This window comes from Metopolophium dirhodum, chromosome 4 (assembly GCF_019925205.1).
Source record: "Metopolophium dirhodum isolate CAU chromosome 4, ASM1992520v1, whole genome shotgun sequence".
Lineage (NCBI taxonomy): Eukaryota > Metazoa > Arthropoda > Insecta > Hemiptera > Aphididae > Metopolophium > Metopolophium dirhodum.
Genome location: NC_083563.1, coordinates 18744116 through 18767020, shown reverse-complemented (window position 1 = coordinate 18767020; position 22905 = coordinate 18744116). Strand labels below are relative to the sequence as shown.

Here is a 22905-nt window from a genome sequence, read left to right as displayed (position 1 = left end):
TATATATATCTATGGTTGCATGCCCGTCATCTCCGCCCCCCCCCCCCCCCCACCTAAACGTGGTATCGGAATTTCCTAATTGTGACGTGGGAAGGTGCGCACGGTACGCGTGTGGGATACCCCTGCATGGGGTCTCTCGAAGAGTCGTGAATTTTTCGTACGTTTGGAATTCGAATTCGTCAAACCGAAGACGTGGGAGTCACAGACCAACGTCGTCGTTTTATTTTTCCAGGGATTAAACTTTCAAATAAGAATTATTCAGGATGCTTGGTCGGATATAACGGAGAGGACATCTCGTAAGAAATTATCGAACCCTAAGCACATACAAATGTATGTTAATAAAGCAGAGACTAACCTTATGTATTATGAATATATTTGTGTCTTATGGTAATGTCAAAATATATCCCGTTATCCGACCCGTGGTGTACCCATGCAGACTCATGAGGAAAAATAATCTTATTTGAATAATGTATCAATCATAAAATAATATTGTGTTATACCGGGAAGATGCAATTTTCAAATAAACATTACCCATACAGTATATTATGCTATTATAAATTTAAATGATCTTTAAAATTATGTCGATAAACTAAACAAAGTGGATTTGATGTTTTTGTTTGGTTCATTGGAGGTTGTTATGGCGACCTAAACATTTTGCTGCTATTTTTTATAATTCATTATTATTATAGTCAATTTAATATTTGTACACATAAAATATAGACAAAAAATATTAAATTATACTTGGTATAATTATTATACCAAGCATAATATATTAAACCCTTTTATGTTAAAATATAACATAAACTTCAATGATTAAATTTTTTTTTTATTTTATATACCTAGTAGGCTATAAAAAAAAATTATTTTATAATTTACTTAATATATTTTACAAGTTTTTTATATCTAAATATACGAATTCAGTATCTTCATTGAGCTGAGATAAATAAAATAAAAGATTTAAAATTTAAAATTAACCTTGACGGAAAAATAAATTTACAATCGGATTTTCATTATAATATTATAATAGCTTATTATTATTATTTTTTTTTTTTTTTATCATAGGTTAAATTATTTTTTTTTGTTATATTATTAATATAAATTTATAATCGATATAGACGAAAAAGCGATAACAAAAAATTAAATGATGCCTGATATCTACAGATTCTATACTCAAATATTGTATCTTAAAACCTTAGATCATATACTATGGATGGAGTCGCAGCGTATAAAATCAACACAAAAGATGTTGCTGATATCAGCGACGAGTCATATTATATTGAACAACTAGTATAACATACCTACCATAGAGTAATATAATAATATCTATAGTTATATAAGTACTAACCGCATGAACTAATATGGTCAGATATAGAATAATTCCGTGATAGTAGTCAACCTAATTATGCGAGGAGTTGCATTACACATGCGCGCATAGAACACCTAATTCGGAGACTCGTCGATAATATCGTCAACAAAATAGTATACTGTGGCTACATCCGTAGTATACTAGTATAGGATCTAAGATCAGAACTTGGTACTCGTGTAGTATGTTACATACCTGTACTTAACAAATCTGTTGCTTAACAAAGATGGGTGGAAGGACACGACACAGACTAAAATAATTCAATATCTAAAAGTAAGTTATTGTGGTCCTTTGTGGATATTTACCAGTTTAAAACTTAATAGTCATATTCCTGTAATACAAACATAACATAATATATAAGAGTAGGTATGTCATATTTTTCGGTAATAGTAGCATAGGTTCTGCATGCGTAGAGTTTTATGGTATGTAGCATTTACGGTAAGTAGCATAGGTACTACACTAGTGCCCAGAACTTCAAGCGACCTTTATAGTTATCATACTGAATGGGATTAATGAGATATCAAAGTCAAGATGATAATTGTATCGGAACAATAAGCTTTAAATAGGGACGAGTTCTTTACAAAATCAGTATTATAAGATGAGATGTGGAAAAGAGTGGGATATTTCAGATTAATTATGATGGAGAGGCACTTCAAACTGGAGACGATCTAATAAAATATATTGAGAGAGAATATTTTGTATTTATAGACTTATATAAATATTTAGCTTAACTTGTATTCCGTTTCAAAACATTTCGTAATAAATTGTTCTACAACCACATCGTGCACCGACCTATTATCTAGAGTCTACAGATCCATGCGAAACAAGTGCCCGACGTCAGGTCTCATTATTCCAACTCATTATTATTTAGTTAGGTACTTTGTATGTCATTCAATATGACAATATATTTTGGTATTACGTCTCTAAATATGTATAATAAACGTTTTTATTGCACGACTTAATATCGACTACAATTATTATCGACCAATATGAGACTGGACTCAATCGTGTCTGTACACGCACATTTCCCACATCTCGATGTTTCAGTCATTATAAAAGAGTACAACTAAATTCTGAAAGAAGCTGTGAATAAAGTAAGATAAAAATAAAAACACTAGCAGGTTATGTAGAGTAAGTCGTAACTATATATATATTATTATTGTCATTATACTTACTATTATAATATATGTATTATAATAAATATGTTATTGTTATATTTATAATATAAGTTACTGTACATTTTTAATGGAATTTTTTTTTTTTTTAAGTAAATAAACCCATAAATATTAAATATTTCATAGCTGAATTTATTAAAACTCGTATATAATAATATATATAGTATAGGTTTATCGTATATCGTATCTATTTTATAAAATACGTTATGTTAGTATCTAGAGTAATAAAATCACTGGTATTTATACGTTATATATAATAAATTATATTTAAGTATCAATATTATTATCATTTTTAATATTTAATTTAGATATAAAACTTGGATAATATCTTTACACGCATTTTAGGATAGGCCCCTGCCGATTAAAGTTTGCTGCATCGTAATTCAGATGGATTATCAATAAACTGTTTAGTGTATTTTGACAGTATCTTAAAGTTTTTTTAAATTAGTAAAATATTCACTAACGTATTATCAATATATAGACTATATTATACATACTGAATAATTTGATGAAATTAAATTTAAACTGGAGAACATCGGAGTACATCGAGGGAGGAGGCTTGAAGGGACTAAGCCTCCGTGGAAGTTCAAAGTACTTAGCCCCGCTAGACCTCAAAGTTATAATAAGTGCCTTAATATATACGATAATTGTTATAATAATAATAATTATTATTTTAAAATGCATTTTAAATAACTGTTAAATTAAAATGCATTAAAAAAGCTATAGGTGAAATGAGCATAGAATGTTCAGCCCTCCCCCCGCCCCAGTAATTTCACAAACATTTCCGCTTGTGCTGGAGAATGTGTCAATGTAATACTGATTACTACCGAAGTACTGTAAGTACCTGAAGAATAGAATATTTCTCATATAGCTGCTAAGACATGTTCAGTGAAAAACAATTATATTTTTTAAAAAATTAAATAAATAAGAGTGATATTAAACAACGCTAAAATGGTTTCATTCATGGTAAGTGTAATAATATTCCATTTTAAACGAATGCATTTATCATTATAATAAAATTATCTATAATAATTTAAAAATTCAATATCAACATGTTTAATTTCAGAGTTCTAATAATAAGAATGATAATAATTTTTAACCCACATTTCTGAATTAAAAACATTTTTTTTTTAATTAAGGATACAACAATAAAATATTCTGAGTACACAACGAATATGTTATTAATATTTAATTACAAATTATTTTTGTTAGTTCGACTTTAGAAGAAAATGTCTCTGAGAGGCTTAAAATACACAGCAACTTAAATAGTTTAATTTATATTTAATTAATTTCAATTTATACTTTAGAAAATTAAATTAAGGTAATTATAATCTAATTTTTCAAAAGTGGGCAAGTTGGTACCGCTTTGCTATACAGTAAGATTCGAGTGTACCTTTCCATTGAGTACTGTAACGGATATGTTAAATTTGAATTCAATGATAAATCAATATTATGGATATGAAAATCGATTCTTATCGGAGACGACTTGTCCGCCTAGGTATATTTTATATTAACTAATTACCTATAGTAGTATAGTTTACTATATATTTATAATTATATTTCAGTCCAAAAATGTTATAAAAAAAAAATTTCAAATTTCAAATATCTATAAATTGCAAATAAAAAGACAAAATATTTTTAAGACTATTTAAACTTGATTTTTATTATGTCTAATAAGTATACTAATGAGTATGTTTAATATAATGATGTATAGTATAGTGAACGAGGATAAAAATTAATCAGATATTTTCAGGACAACCATCAATATTTTCGTCACGTCATCGTTGTTAATAAGCCAATAATAGTATAAAGTTTGTGACTATTTGAAAGAAATCAAAAATACTATGGTAACTTTTTTTTTTTGTTTGAAAAGGGTTTCAGTGGATTCACACGCAACATTAGGAATGTTGAGTAAAGCGATAACGACTTACGTCATTTAGAATTGAATGAAACACAATGGACACTCAGTGAAGTGCACCAAAAAACGTTTTAGATGGTTGTATGATCTCTTACAGCCAAGTACACCATTTACTTGCTAGAAAATAAAACTATTAACTTAGTAACTATTTTAAATCACCTAATGATAATAAAATAATATTGTGTTTCATTTTATGACGTCTGGCACTAAGCTATTCAAATATTTTGTAATTTGTTTGACACTTTAATAAACGAGTATAATAATCTGAAAATGTATTTATAGCTTTGATTCGCATTATATTTATCATTTATATAATATAGATATAGATTGTAGTATTTAAACATATAGTATACAATTCGAGATTGTATTTGTTATATTACTTATTTACTTTGTTATATAGTCATAGTTAGCGCTGAAGAAACATAGGTACTCCTTACAATTTTTTTTTAAAATTTAATTCGTGTTTATATATTTTTTTTATATTATATTGAGTTAATTAATATTATGACTATGCCCTTCATATTATTATAATAATTTTGTTAAACTGTTGTCAACCTAATTCGTCAATTATTTAAAAACGATTGTTTGTAAAAATTAAAAGAACATTATATACTAATAATTAAAATACTATGAAATATAATATAAGATAAACTGACAGAATTTTGTTGAAAATGTGTATTATATTATATTAATTGTTCACCGAGTCATGCGATTTCCCCACTGCCTCCCGGGCTTCCTCATTCCACCAAAAAATGCATCTGTTAAATATAATATATTTAACATAAAATTGTTATAAAAATCAGATTTACAAATGACAAAAATTTTGAATTTGGCCAAAAACATTTATTTTCAGTACTTATTAAAAAATAAAATAAAAATTGTATCCTATAATATATGTAACGCAAGTGTAAAATTAAATTTATACCAATTTTTTTAAAAATATTTACTAGGACAAAAGTTATTTAATTAGTCAGTTATTTCTGTTTCACCCTGTATAGTGTCTTTCTGCCAAAATCTAATCAATTTCCTGCTTTAGAAAAGTCTATCGATGTACAATGACACGCAATTTTATAATTAGGACTACTAATATGATATATAATATAATTGCTTAACAGAATTATCGTATTAGTATTATCGTACTGTATTATAGTAAGTTAAATCAGTCACTCAGACGTGGTAAGTCCTGTATGTAGGTTATATGACTAATGCTTCTTGAATGAACCAAGATTTTCCGTTAAAAAAGTATCAGTCGAAGTAATTGAACGAATCATGATTTACTGACTCTGGATAACGGTCCGAATTCATTGAGCATTTTTATCGTAAAATAAAATATACATTCACACATTTTGTAAAACTTTCACGGTTTCTTCGATACAGAAACCTTATTTTGTACGCGAATTGCTTATTTTATTTTTATTCTGCTTTTATAATAACAACATAACTTGATTGGTTTCTTTGTAGGACTCGTAATTTGAACTTATCATTTTGCGGCCATCTACATCGTATTGCAACGCATTACGAACACAATGTACAAAACAATAAATATGATATCAACATTATTGTTTTTTGTTTTTACGTCGTATAAAACAATTACCAATATAATTAGATCGTGTCACGCTAATAAAATATATTGACGTTGATATTCATTTTTCGATTCATACCTATGTTACTTTGAATCAGGATTAAATTAAGGTAAATATTATATAATAAATACTCAATAAAACAAAATTAAATTAAATATAATAATATTATATAAAAAATGTAAAGTACACATAAACCCACATCCTAAGCCGATAATATGTTGTGAAACACAGAAACTAATAAAAATAAATATGTCGTTTTTAATCATCGTAATATGGCGAATCAGATATAATTCATTTTGATTTTTTTGGTTTTTACTTTTTCATAAATAAAAAACTTACCGTCGCGTCCGGCTTCGGGTTTAATAATACGTTTGGGACAAATAAATATCATAGTATAATAATAATAATATTATGATTGAAAAAATACATCGCGTGGACACTAATAAATAAATTGATAAAAATAATTGCGTATAATATCCTTCAACTTGCGTATCAGCCGCATCATCGTGAATTCGTGACGTACATATTATGTGCCCAAAAGCCGTCGTGTGTGCCTGCATAATAAATAGCCTTTGCCAATAGAAAATCACTTGTTCATGGGTGTGAACAGTATTTATTCAACACTCACAGTGCCACAGGGATGGTATGTACCTACCGGACTTTTGTGTTCTCGGAATTCACAGTTTAGTTCAAAAAATTGAGTTAATTTCGTCAATTCGGACGGAGAGCAAAGTGCATTGGACCACGAGTTTTCGGGATGCACGGTGATGATGGTTGGCGGAAACTGGAAGTAAGGATATTTCGGGTAAAAAGGTCATTTAGGGTGGATAAAAGTCCATCCTAAACTTTTAAGTGACGAAAACATTTCGAAATATTAACTGACAAAAAAAAAACAAATGTAGTATATTGAACACAATTATGGAAATAACACGGGAGCCGCTTATAATAAGATGAGAATAAATTGTTTCGTGGATGAAGTATTTCATGACAATATAATTTATAGCGTACGGCTTTATGATATTTTTACTATGGTGCATTATATTACTATAGGTATAGGTCTTTCAAAAACATATTGGAACAAAATAAGTTTGCAGATTTACATGATATTATTGTTATTTATTCGATATATATGATGAGTAGTCTAGAAAGTGGTCTAGAAATGATTATTGTTAATATAGTTGTAGTGATTAGGTATAAATTTGAAAGTTCATTGTATTATCTATACATACTAATTTTATACTTAATAGTCTATTGAATAGTTATTAATTGTTTAAATAGTATGTACCTATTTGTACCTATACCTTATGATAGCGTTGAACTACCTATGTAACATTTTCATTTATCGAATGACTATTGCCAAGATAAAACCAATTTATGTTCAAAATATGAAATCGTTAAATAGTAACTCTAACATCGTCAAAAAATACTGTTTAAAATAAATATACAGTTGTTTCCAGGATACCTTTTTTTTAATCCTAAAATACAATGGTTAACTTAATTGTAACTGCCATAAAAAATATATATAAATACATATGATTATGACACATATTAACTAATTACAAAACGAATATAGAGTGCGTATGGCGAATTCAAAGCACACCACATGAGAAAATGGTATTCTATTTGTAATCATACTATGATAAAGGTCAATAATATTTTATTTATATTTTAATAGAATAAAAAATTAGACATAGGTAGGAATAGTGTTAAAATGAAATATAATTTTTATTATATTAAATGTATAATCGATTTACATCGTACCTGCATAGTCATGACACTTGGGTAAGTAGGTACCTACTATATTATTAGGTAGGTAAATAGGTAATAAATTATATCAATTACTTTGGCTCAACTTTAGACGTCAATGACGTACGTACCTACGTGTTTTATAATAAAATTGACGTTTCGTGTGGTGTAAAGTGTTTCAATATATTTAAAGTAAATGTTTGAAAAAAAAATAGAATACAATAAATAGAGAAAATATGATTACTAATTTATCATCATAATAATATGTTATGTTGAGGAAAATCAAACGTACCTCCATACGCGATATAATACAATAGTTAACATGAAAAAATTAAAAGATCCAAGATGGGTGAGCATAAAATAACATTTATAGGTATGGTATTAAAAAAAAAAAAAAATGAAATACAAATCCGTGCAAAAATCCCGTTATTTCCGAATAATTTCGTTTGCAATACGATGTTCATTGAACGTGGAGTGGATGGGTAATAATAATAATAATAATAATAATAATAATAAGACATTATTGCTCTACGATCGTACACGCATAATATTATAACGATTATAATTAAAATATTATAGGATGATCCGGATTACTAAGATAATAATTATAACTACCTCCTACAGTTATATAGGTACTTAATCCGATTAACAAGTAACTATAAATAACTTTATAAATAACTAATAATAATAATAATAATAATAAAAATACCGTTAGCGAGGTACACACGATTTTTTACCTGGGTATCCTATCGTAGCTGTCCCAACTCGTCAAACAGTTGTATGAACTGTAGTTGGACGAACCCATGTGGCGTCCGTCCTGTTCCCATTTCACGCACTGTGCGCCACGTTTCGACAGCGAACCGCCCGAGTCGCGCGCCGCGGCCGGTCGCGCCGGCGTCAGCATGACGTCACGCGGTCGGCGTCGCGCGAGAACGTTACGCCGCTGCCGGCCGCGGGTCACGCCGTCCTACCTATGCGCAGACTACCCGCGGCGACACCAGCCCCCTCTCGCCGAGACCAACCGCGTGCACACCCACCGACACCCACCGGCACCCACACCCCCGAAAACTATTCGCGAAATGTTTGTATCCAACGTCGCCCACGCGTGTCCCACTGTTATAGCTGCTGCTGCCCGAACTGCCCTCCACCCCGCGCTGTCGTCGCGACACCTCCGTGGCGTCATTTCCCGTTCGTTTGTATGAACAAAATCAAACCAGATCGCGAAACGGTCTGGTCGCAAGTGCCGACGGACGACGGTCGGAGAGTTTATACGACCGATAACGCGAAATTCACTTGACTCCGACGAGAACCATAACATTATTATATACTTTGGAAGTTGATTTAGTTTTTGTTTCCACTCGTACGACACGGACCGCGGCGTCTCCTCTAGAGAATGAAAAAAAAAAACGACAACCTAATAGTATTATAATATTATATTAGCGTTATAGTCGCGGAAGATTTTTCCCCGCCGTTTATAGATGTACAATATTAGAAAATATTCGAAATTGACTGTTTCACTGTTCACCGAAACGTAGGTGCGTCTTGCCTCGTCTCTAGTCGAAAACATTATTATCAATTAAAATTTAGGTACTATAATTGTTGTGCTACCATAAATCGTATACCTATAGTATACGTACCTCGGACACACTCCTGTGTTTTTCCGTGAGCACTTCCAAGATATCAAAGTATTTATTTTTCATCACTTTAAAAATTCAGTAATTCGGAGAAAATAAAACAATTTTCGAGATTTATCGCACGACCGCACTTGTTTTAATGTCTCCGACGTTATTTTGACGTTTTTCGCGATTCCCTCTCCCCTAACAATACCGAGTAAAAAGTTTTCTATAAATATTAAATACCAAATGTGCTTTATTTCCAATCTTCAGTTGATAGGTATGCGCAGCGTGTAACTTTTTCAGGTTTGTTCCATTATCCTATTTGAAAACCACGTAGGTAACCGAAATAAATATAATAAAAGCAGTCATAAATACAAAACTAATATGATAACTCCTAATCAAATTTTGAATAAAATATAGAAAAGTTCTAAACATAATGGATTTTCGATACGTCTTACATTTCTCGCTTTGGTCTAGAATAATCAGTCACTACTTAATATTCCTATTGTACTTATGAACTACACACAAATTGACCTAGATAACTGGGCCATTGGAAACATTATAATATAAAATAAACGTTCTTTTATTAATTTGCAAACACTTGGAATATTGTATAACCTGCGTTCCAGTTGATTACGTTATATTTCAAAACGGACAACAACTCGCGAATTTGAACCGAATAAAACGTCATGGATATGTATAATGTTTAATTTTTATTGGAGGCTTGATTTGAACGGGCAGGTATAGTGAAGCTGAATAAGAAAAAACTAGGTGATGCTAATGGAATAATATTATATTATGCGACCATATTGTATTAGTCATTAGAAGACAAATAATTAATCAGGCGCGGACACGACACTTCGTCCGACTTATAATTTGGAACACGTTGCACTAAACCACGGGTTTAATTATAATTGAATATTAATTTTTGTTATACTATTATTATAATAATATGATGAAGTAGTAACAATATAATATTGTATAGGTATAGTTGTATTAAAGCTTAGCGATCCACGTCATTACGATACGGATAAAAGGTATGGTAATAATAATTGTTGTATGTAAAATATTACCATTGGCTTAAAGATTTTTCCACAAGAATAAACAAATTTAATGAAACAGTTAAATCTACGCAAAACATCACGAACTTGAAATTTCCATATTTTTGTAATAACTCAAACAATATGGTGGAGGGTACCTACAAGTTTTCGTAATAATTGGAATAAAGATTTATCTAATTTTTTCCGGCCTTTTAAACTTGTAAGTTGTAAGCTGTTTTAGCTTTTGGCTATTACAATGGATTTTGCGTGGAGTAGAATTTGCATAAGAGATAAATCAATCTATGTTCAATGTAATTGCCATTAAACTATATCGAAAATCGTAAGTTAAATGTTGAAATTTGGCCCGATGAGTTATCATATTTATTTTTGTACTTATGTATAAAAATATCTGTTCTGAGCTACATACAATAATGGTGTAGTCTAGTGCACTTACATACGATTGTATAATTTATATTGGTTACAGACAGATCATAATATTGTTCTCATATTTTATTTTTAAAGTTAAAACTATTTTAATCAATCAAAAAATATCAAATTGTACTATGCAGTAGGTATTATACTTTTAAGTTTTAGGATAAACAAAAATCAATTTTGAAACAGGAATATTAAAAAATACTTAGATTTATTTATTTAAGATAAACTAAATAAAATCACATTAAATTTAAAATTAATTTATTATGTTGTATTAAAATGACATTTTTATTTTTATATTTTTACAGAAGTTAATTATTTGTGTTATATTATGATGTGAAACATAATATTTATGTAAGATATATTATTTTTTTTATCTTTTTAAACTAGCCTTATAATTTAATTTGTAATTTACAAATACTAAGTTTTGTTGAAAGCTGCACATCAAAAACTTATACTATGGCAAGTCTCAGTTTCCTTAAGTCAAATAAAGTTTAGATTACATACTTAGCTTCTTCTAATAAATAAAAAAAAACTATCAATATACACGAGGTAAATACAATGTATACCTACTTTGAATATACTTACTTAAAGTCACTAAAAATTATGTTATTTTGATTTATACAATTTGAATAATATTGAGTTAGTATAATATTGTATACTTCGTAGGTACTTATTAACTATATTGTAAAAAAAAATAATAATTTAATATTATATTTTACAAAAATATTTTATTAACGAATAAAACATACCATTCTATTACGTTTTAACTATTTATACTTATGTATTCGTGTTTATTGATTATTATTTAAAGGGGTGGGATCAGATTATTTGAGGTCTAGAACAACTTACCTAGCTAATTTATGTGCCTACACAACTAGGTATAGTTTAAATGGACAACAATATTAATATATATTAAAGTTATTATAATATGTTTACCTACATTGACCTATTGAAGTTTTCAAAACTTAAACTTAACCATTGTTGTACGTTTATTTTGAACATAGATAAATACAAGGATCTTACAAAAGTTATAAATTATTGAAACTTATAACAACAATAAGGTTACAGAAAATAACTGGTATTTCCTATTGGGCACTATGATTATTTCATTTTCTTGTGTATCAATTATATATTATATTGGAAAATTATTTTAAATTTTAAAGTTCAATTACAATGTGAGTAGAGTACCTACCCAAACTATTTGATTCATACAACAGAAGTAAGTTTATCCAATGGCGTAATATTGTAATATAAGTGGGTAAGTCGTTATAATTAGATCGTAGATAGATACCAATATAATAAGAGATACGATAAAATCTCACGAATTTATCAACAAAAATCAGCAATAGTTATACTTAATAACAATTAACAATAGTAATTATAACTTTATAATTAAACTGTTTAGTAATATTTTAACTCAGTTTAAATAAAAATAATTTGTATTTATTATTTATTATTGTGTATTATTTTGTTCATTATTCTGGTTTTGTATATTTATATGAGTTAAAACTAAAAATGTATAATGCCTGGTATGCCTAATTCAGTATTTAAAATAAATCACCCGTATAATGCTGGTTTATGATTAATTAAAATGTTTAGAACATAACCAACTTATTGCGGTATAAATATATATAAATAATTGTGTTATGAGAATTATAGTATGGGAGCGAGATAATTTATTCACATTTATAACAAAGACAACTAATCAAAGCGTCACTTTTACTTCCGAACGTAACATAAATTAAATATTTAAAGAAAACAAATACATATACAAAGTGATTATTTTAACAGTAAATACTCACTATCCCGAAAAACATTAACGTTTATGAAATTTTTAGTCTTACATAATTTAAATTCATTACATAAATTTAAAAAAAAAAATTATATTTATATTTATTACCATTTTATAAATTGTACTTATTTAAATGACAACATGATTAATTTCACTTTCTACAGCAAAATATTTTGTTGGATAAAAATCAAATTTTGAACGAACAGTTAATTAGTTATACACTTATACCTAATTTAATATAACCATGGCTTATGTAACCGCAGACCGCAGTGGTGTGATAAAACGTTGGTCAATAGTCCACTACTCCGTTGATCAACATTTTAAATAACTATTGGTTTTAAGTTACAATTATCTACTTACGTTGATTTTCATCCATTGTGCTAAGAATATAAGATTAATAATGTGTGTTGTGAATCAAAAAGTAAAAACGGTAAAAACTATGAAATGTCAACGATTCAAAATATTAAATAGTATAATTTTGTTCAAAAATGTCGTTTGCGAGGGATTTAATTCATGGAATAAAAAAATTTTCAAAAATATTATAATAATTGTTTGAGATAATGACTAATGAGTGTTAAATGTTTAAAAAAAACACGTAGTATTGTAATATGCAACATGGATGGATAAATGTAAACATTATACAGCACAAAATACATAATATTTTGTAATCCTAAAAGTAATTAAAATATACCTATCTATTATTCTGCGTTTAGTACCTATTAAATTATTTTATTAATGGATTTTATTACATAATATCTTTTTTCAGATATTTTTAAATAAATTAATATTGATTGTTATGTTTATAATATATCGTTAAAAGCTTTAAATTATGTAATATATGAATAACGTGCATAGTAAGGTAAGCAAGATTCTAGAAAAATATACAATTCTTATTCAGACATTGTTTTTGTTCAGCAAGTCGTGTTTATTTTAATGAGATTACTAAATAAATACTTTTGATTTAAATTGCAAGTAAACCACATGATATGATTATAGCGTTTAAGCCATAAAAACATAATATAGAAAATATATTAAATCGTTTAAGAAGCAAAAAAAACCACCTGCCATTAGGTCGATTCGGGTCGTGACTCGCGGGACGAGTGTATTAATGTTTAATATAAAGTTGTCGTGTGTGAAGTGTGAACCTACGCGAATTGCGACTCGCGGAGATGTGCTGACGTTTAGATGTGTAGTTGTTTGTGTTATTTTTCTTATTTATTTATACATTACGGTGATTTTTTGTTCAATTTAGTTTGTTTTTGTTTTTTTTACTCGTTCGTTGTTGGCGCGGCAATCGGAAAATGGAATCGATCAGTCGAAAACGGTTCGCGCTCGTAGAGCCGTACGTGCCGTGATATGCGTTTTATCGCGAATATGCGTAGCGACAGGGTTATTGGTTCTTTTGATTGCAAACATATTATTATTATAGTACACCCCGTCAATTAAAATTTAACCCCGGCCGCCGGTAAAGAACAAAACGTTATGGTGTACCTATACCTACGCAATAATATGTACGTGCGTAGATTCCTACAAATTATAATATATTATATATAATATTAATGCGACGTACGGAACGTGTCTGCGGGGCTCGTTCGGTCGCTTCCAAGAGTAGAAAATCGTGTTTCACTTGTCGACTACGGCAATCGGCAGTGACGCCCGCGGCGTTTGTGTGGCGTGCGTGCGCGCTAACAAAACATGCTGACGATCCGAAGTGGTACATTTATTATTTATATATATATAAATATAAATATATAATAATATGTACCGAGTCTACCGAGTCGTTGTTGTGTACCTATACTGATTATTATTTCGGGACACCCGTCGAGAGACCGAAATACGAAAAAACATTAAGTAGGTATACATATATACATACCTGCAGATATAAAAACATTTACTGTCAACTACCTATATAATATAGGAGCGACAAACCGAAAATCCTTTTTAGTTTTTACACGATTGTACTCCGTGGGAGTTGCGGGAAAGTATTCGTTTTCACACAAAATGTTAAAAAAACATTAAGACGGTTCGCATAAGTTATGAGTTCACTGCAATATTATACATCCGGACACAGTAAAATGTCAATGTAGTTTTCTCTTAATCAGCACGCATGTTCATGACGACGTACGTGACGAAGATTTAATTACTATAGCCATATAAACTACACGCTTGCAGATGTACGGATTTGAGTGTTAACGGTATACGATGCGATGAAAAGTTACGAAAAAAAATTTATATATATTTAACTTTTTTACTCTTACATCATAATATTATTAACCGACGCCTTTGCAGTGGGTTGTATATTATTTTTAATAAACAGACAATGGGAAATCAACGACAGTTGTAGTGACAAAACTATTTGCTTTACAACCGAATAACAGTTGTTCACCATCTAATTTTAAGCATTTGCTATTTTTGATTCAATATTCACACAAGCTGAAATACTATTAGAATTAGATAACATGATATACTTGCAGTTTTACCTCCTGAAATCTGAAAACATATTTTTTTATAAACTATCAATTATATCGTATGGTATTTCGATTTTTTAACAGCTCAAATAATTAAATCTTATATGCCAGTTTAAATTTTAATAAGTTGTTTTTAATTATTATTATTATTATTAAAAAAAAAAAAGCCTTTAAAATATTTCGGTCAGTAATATTTTATTCATTGCACTTATTTTTAAAATATGTATAGGTAACTGTAAAGTATAAATAGCTGAATAGTAAAACATATTATACATTTTTTTAAATAGATGATTTAAAATGTTAAGGTTTTCACAATATTATAAATAATAATTACCTATACCTTCTTTTTCTTCGTTTAACCGACAGCAGAGGAGGCTCTGTTTGAACAATACTACTCCTTTGCTGCCATCGTCTATTGGTGGATAAAATTTATAAATACATACAAATTATTATACCTATACCTACTATAAATTGAAAGAAAATATTAAAATGAGCGATTGTTATCTAAAGTCCCCCTATTGGAATATTTTATTGAATATTATTGATGGCAGACGCCATTTTTTTAGTAGTTGTTCGTATACATTGTATTAATATTTAATATATTATGCTATGCGCACCCCACTAGGTACCTACCTACCTCATAGTTAGATAATCACGACTAATGGCTGTATAGATTATATTAAATACACCATATTATACATTATTATCTAAAGTTATGATAATGATATAATATATTACTGTGACACTATTGGTTAGCTTATAGGATATTATTTATTTTATAACGGAAGCGATGCCGTGACAGACCGGGAAAACGGAGAAAGAAAATACTAAAAACGGAAACAGTATAGGTGTAGGTAAATAATATTTAGGTATAATGCAGTGTACTTACTACTTACCTCCAACACTATCTAAAAAATTAATTTAAACTATCAATTTTTTTATTGTACCTACTCCTACTGAAATTGAATTATAATACCTATATTGACATATATAATTCAACGCATTGAATTAATAATTCATCGATATTTTAATATTATTTAATGATACAAAAATATCTAAAATGTATTAGGTATGGAGCGTAGTGATTATTTTTGAAGGAACATTTTTACAAATTTTCAAATTTAGAAAGCAAAGAAAATAATAAACTAAAACATGAAAAACTGTCATTTGAATAACTTATGAAAAGTAATCAATTTTTTCACTATATTAAGTGACTAATTAGAATTTATGGATACAGACACAAACTTTTTAATTTTGTTTCAATAGTTTCTCTATGTCAAAGAAAAATATACAGACAAATTGAGAACAACTCGTGATAATATGTTAGCGAGGTTCCCGAGCTTGAATCTTTTTAAATTGGAACTCACTTCATTCCTTAACATCTGTTATCAAATGTATGCATTTAAGTTTTTATGTTGTTTTAATTGTACTTTCATATCAAACGTTTGAAATAAAGTTATTTCATTAATATATTATATTGTATTATAATTTAAAATATTTTTTTTTAGTAGGTAGTAGAATTTAATTTTGTATAAAATATTTTTTAATAATTATTTTTACAAAAATGATTAAGCAATATTATCGATATAAAATAACTTACCTAATTTGAAACTAAAAATTATATTTATCTCTAGGATATTTGAATATTTATATTTTATAGAGACAACTATCAAAAACACACACCTTGTGTTTTATTTTATTTAATCGCGTGTGTTGCTACAATAACGAAACACTTGAACTTTAATTTAAAAAATGCATACAAAATATATTTAAAAAATGTGTAATTACTCTCTAGCTGATTAGTATATTTTAGTTAAATTATATCAAGTCCATAAATGTCTATTTTATTATAATTGAAGTTTTTTTGAACAAGTACTTAAAAATAATAATACATTTTAAAAATACATACAAAATATTTTTGTTAGGAAATATGGGTATCTAGATATAATGGTCCACCATATAAAGACATAAAGTAAAATTAGTTGTTTTAAAATAAAGCAGATTTTGTCGTTCCTAAAATTAAGATGAATCCGAAAATGACACGTGTCATAAAATCAATGGTAAATTATACTTAGCGTTTTTACAAACTTACACAATGGTGAATTATTTATTGTCCTTTGAATCTTAAAAAATGTAAACAGACGTTTCGAATGGTATATACAATACACATCTATAACTAAAACAAGAGATTCTTTAGTTAAGTATCGCATTACATTTATTTCAGAATATTTGGATGACCCTGATTAATAACTATTTAACTGAGCGAAATAACATTTATGCACAATGCATATTTTGACTATAAAAGTATTATAAATACCTAGTACCTACTATATGAAATTACATTTTTAAGAACTAACAAATAATAAATATCTTATATAAATTACAATTGTATTTAATCCGCATATTTTTTATAATTTAAAACTATAGTGTAGAAAACTTAGCTTACTGTTATTCAATTTCTTATTTTAAATACATTTTGATTTTTTAATGTAAATCTACATTATTTTATGTATACATATTCTTGAAATAAATATTTATTTGTGTTACGTTTCATAAGCACCTCGTTTCATGTACAACTAGGTACTATATTTCATAAAAATCGTTTAAAATATGTATACAATATAATAAATTATATAGGTACCTACAGATTGCTTTTTTTAAAGCTTGTTTAAATAATCATTAGTACCTAATTTTAATTATTATAATATTAATATTATTATGCTATTTTTTTAAACTTAATTTCATAATTTAAATTGTTCATGATTGCCCTTTTTGCAGTTTATAATAATTATTAATTTATTACGAATAAGAGTATTTATAAAATTATTTTATGAAAAAGTAAACAATAGTCAATTATTGATAATAGTTGTTGGTGGATAGAGGTACCTACGTAAATAATAATTATGTATTAAAATATCATACATAATCATTATTCATAATATAGAATGACGAGTAAAATTTAAAAAAATATGTAATATACAATATACGTGCTACATAATATACTTTAAACAAAAAAATAATTGCCCATTTTTAATAAAAAAATAAGTAGCATTCAATCATATTATCAAAAAATGGTTGCACATTTGTGTGAAATACGATATTTGAATTGTATTAAAGACTTATATAAATTTTCCAGACCTAAATCAATAATATAATATGTCCAAATTAATATTTTCTATAGTGGGCCTTATAAATGTTTATATTGATATACCTAACACAACTACAAAATAAATCGTTTGATTATTTAGGTCTTGTCTCTTGAGTCTTGAGATAATATTATACTTGGGTACCTATGTTAAAAATTTGAATTTGAATTATTCTAAGATAGTATAATGTGCAGGGGCGCAATTTCAATGAAAAAACTGGGGGTGCTGATGCTCGTCTATTTTTTTTTTGGCATATTATCTATGGTTATAGATAGTCAGAGGCTGAAATCGTACAATACCCATTCAACAATTACCTAAAATATTTAGTATTGACTATAATGCTTTGGAAAGTATAATATTATTTAATTAAGAATTAATCAATAAGCACAATAACTAATATGTAAACATATTTTATTTTTTTTAATTAAATTACATTTTACACTTCACTCTAATGTCATTCTCCTTTCAGTTTTAGCAAAAATACGTATATAAATATGTATAAATATGTATACTTCATTTACATCAATTTGATTGGTCAAGTCTTTTTCAATATACAATATTGACAAATCTACTAATCTCTGTTGACCCATTGATACCCTAAGCCAAGTTTTAATATTTCTTAAGGCTGAAAAGGATCTTTCACAAGTAGCTGAACTGATTGGAAATGTGAACATTAAAACAATGGTAAGAGTGTAAAATAATTTTGCTAATACTACTGAGACAGATGACAGTGCAAACTTTAATTTTAGTTTAGAGATTTTATAGGTTTTTACTTACTGGTAGTGGCAGATATTTCTCCTTTAGCTTCACAATTGGTCGTTTTTTTTGTTATATTTATACTTTTCAAATATTGAAAACATTTTGTTATGAGTAAAAGTTTATGACTAAATTACTTATAAAACAAAATAATCCAAATGGTTCTTTCAAATAAACTTACGAATTCACACGTTCACTGTTGTCTATTCGAGCGGTTAATTGTTAATGAATGCAGGGTGTCAGTGTGCACTTATTTAGACGATAAATACAAGCAAATAGCAATTCGAAAACATTGGTCACTAGTATAAATAGAATTATTTACTATCATTATCAATGATAAAATTATAACAGTGGCAATAGTGGATTGGGGTTTATCCATAGAAACATAGAGTATTCTGAGTAATATATTTTGTCACACTGCAAATGTGTCCAGCGATGCGTTTTCGCCGAATTGCTGTACAAACGGGTTAGGCTAGGTTAGGTTATCGACACAGCTACAGTATTTACAAATAATCTAAATTTAAAATGTTCACTATGATTTTATGTTTTTATTACACGTCTTACGTATTTTCGCCTACACACTACATACACATACGTTTCATCAGAATATTATCACTTGATTAGTTTTTTAAATAATAATATTATTTATAAAGATAAATAAAAAATAACATAATAAAAACTGTTTTTTTTTATACATTATGACTTTTGAAATGTAAATTAAAGTGAAAAAATTTGGGGGTGCTAAGCACAGCCAAGCCCCCTCCCCAAATTGCGCCTATGATAATGTGATTTCAATATTGTATTTTACAAATAACATGTTTTATTATTTTCATTTTTAAAAAAACAGTTTAAATGTAAACATCAAACTCATTACGTAATAGTTAGTCAAGAATAATAAAAAACAAAACTGCACCACTTAAAAGAATAAATTATGTAGGACGTCCTTGAAAAAATCTAAATACTTCACTGGAAAAGAAGAAATAATTGTTACACATATATTCTGAAATGCTCTTATATTCTTTACTCTCGGTGTATGCATAACAAATAAGGCTCTCCAATATACCTAAGCAGTCGTGCGGAAATTGTAATTTGTAGACAATTTAATTTAGATTATCACCAAAAAATATGTATGTAGGTATAACATACCTAATATTATCGTTTAATGTTTGTACATAGCTAATACTTAATTAATAGTAAAGCTATATAATATTAATATAATATTAAACGATATGCCTAATTATCCTGAATTTTTATGTGGCTGGATAGTATTCAAAATTTAAGTATTGATATTATAGTGGACTTTGCTCTAGTGTGGAATTTAGTGGACGATTTTTTTTCTGAATGATTAAGGTTAGGTTAGGAACGTAGGTAGTTTAATTCTATTTTTTTTATTGATACAAAACACTGTACATACAATTATTATTTATTTAGCTAAAGTTTAGCACATTAAATATGTAAACATATTTTATATTTAAAGTATACGTATAATGTTCACAAATATTTATTTGAACAAAATCAATTAAAATTAAGCAATTACACATACCTATGATTATGTCGTGCACTCGTGCCCAATAAAGATTTTTTTGTATAATTTGATAAGAATGGCTTTATGGATGTAATAAGTAAAATTGTTGGACTTAAATCATTATTATACAAGCTTAAAGATCAATAACCTGAATTGTTTGTACATTTTTTATTCCATCCCAAAAAAATTATAAAAATTCATAAATTAGAACAACAAATATCAATTATTATTATAAAATAAAAATGTTAATACTAAACAATTTATTGTAATATTGTAAAATATAAAACACTAAGCTCTATCTAGTGGTGTATTTGTCTACAAAATATGAACAAATTTGCAAAGCAATTCGCTGTGTAACGAATAATTTTAATTTTTAAGTAATAATATATTAATAATGATATAACTAATAATTTGATAATAATTAGTTAATTTTAATCAAACACATAAAAATGGAATATTTAGTGATGATAGCTGCAATATAATAGATATAGGTAATATTAAATTAATGTAAATGATTTTATTGTCAACAAAACACAACAATAATATTCATTAAAATAAATTGAGTTTGGTTCCAATAATCCAATAATAATATGTAATTAATCAAAATTCATAATAGGTACCTTTGATTTTTCCAGTAATAAATATTTTATTAAAATTTATGAATTATTTCAGCTTTTCAGATAGTTAAATGAATCATTAATTTCGTTTTTTGAACTACCTTTACACTTATAAAAAATCTTTAAAATAGTCTTACAAAATGGTTAACAACTTATACTAAAAACATTAAATTTCAAACGTTTTGGAGATCGATTTTTATATTAGACAACCAATCGTTCAAAAATGTTACTGACAGTAGGATGACTGATAAGTGACAAGAAACAGAAGTGGTTTATTTTCTCCGTATCAACTTTCTACTTTTCCACTTATCAGCCTTATCCAACCGAATATTTATATTTGTATAAATTTCAGAGACTATAATAGTATTATAATATTAATATATTATGTTCTATTATGATTTATGACCATTCATGAAATAATAATAATAGATGTTTGAACGACTACTACATAGGCGCAAATAGTGGTGGGGATAGGGGGGATTGGGGGGGACTTAGTCGCCCTCAAATGTCGGTCAAGTCCCCCCAGTTTGAAATCAAGTAATTAGTACTAATTTTTATATTCTGTGGTACTAAGCAATATGGCCTGTGGGGAAAGGGGCTTGAGTCCCCCCCAAAACATATAGTCAATTTGTGCCTATGGACTACTAAAACGCTAATTGCTCAAGTGCTCAATTTACTTTATTTATAAATGACATAGATCTTAATAATGTCTTAGATAAAAATAATGACTACCTACTGGAATAATACACTTTTCCTCATCCCTAACAATACACTTATGATAAGCCAACAGATTAAAGCTACATGGTAACGAATTTGTCTACCAAGTCTATAATAAAAAGTATAGAATCGCACTTATTGTGAAGACCCACGCCTATTAAATACTGCCAAAAATAATATTAGTTACTCATCTATTTGAGCAGACCATTCTGATGGCATATCCCATGGTGGTTCTACAACAATAGTAAAATTCTCAATTTGAAATTCTGAGGGTGATCAATATGTATTGATTTTACAATGAAGTGTGTTTTTTTTTCTGTTTACCTTAGGGATAGTAAAAATGCTTCAAGTTTCCACTTCGGGGGTGGTTTCTGCTAAAACATTGGATCTAGTTGGTACTTTGGGTTGGTCAAAAGTAAAAAATGATCAGTACTTATCAAAATAACCGGGAAAAACAAAAAAAAATAAGGAACAACAGGAATTTTTGCGCGAAACCAGTATTTAACAAAACTCATTTTATTTTTTGTTGTCACTCAAAAACGAACAACCTTAGATACTTAGATACTTGACATTTTCACAAAATGTTTATACTATCATTTTTTGTACAAGATAAATTTTTAAAAATAATTTGAATTTTTGAGCTATTTATAGACATTTTTATTTTTCAATTTTAACGTTTTTTTTCCATGAATGTCATTAAACATTTTAATGAAAAAAAAATTTTAATTTACATCTCTGGTCTTGCACCTTGGATTTGTATTTTTTTGTATTCGGTTGTCGTTGGCCTACGTATGCCGGAGTTGCTATTTTACTAAATGTGTGAAGTTTGTATACAACTCTGCGTATATATATATATATTTTTCATTTAAAATATACTAAAAATGTATTTTATCATTTTTTTACGTATGATGTATATGTATATACCAGAATACCACAATCTCATTAAAAATAAACGGGATGAAACATTAGGCTAAAAATAGTCTGTTTCTATCTAAATATTTAGTAAAC

The 22905-nt window shown here is 27.8% G+C and overlaps 1 protein-coding gene across 9 annotated transcripts in view; it reads right to left on the bottom strand.

The window, feature by feature from the left end:
- Nucleotides 1-22905, bottom strand: part of LOC132942494 (potassium channel subfamily T member 2) — a 176224-nt gene that overhangs the window by 69928 nt on the left and 83391 nt on the right. For 2 of the 9 annotated variants that reach the window (XM_061010924.1, XM_061010926.1), the window contains exon 1: nucleotides 8523-8655. The exons of the other annotated variants lie outside the window; for them this stretch is intronic. In XM_061010924.1, coding sequence (XP_060866907.1) covers nucleotides 8523-8590 — 68 coding nt within the window. In that variant the 5' untranslated portion in view covers nucleotides 8591-8655. Of the gene's footprint in view, nucleotides 1-8522; nucleotides 8656-22905 lie in introns of those variants that run through there. 9 annotated transcript variants of the gene reach the window in all.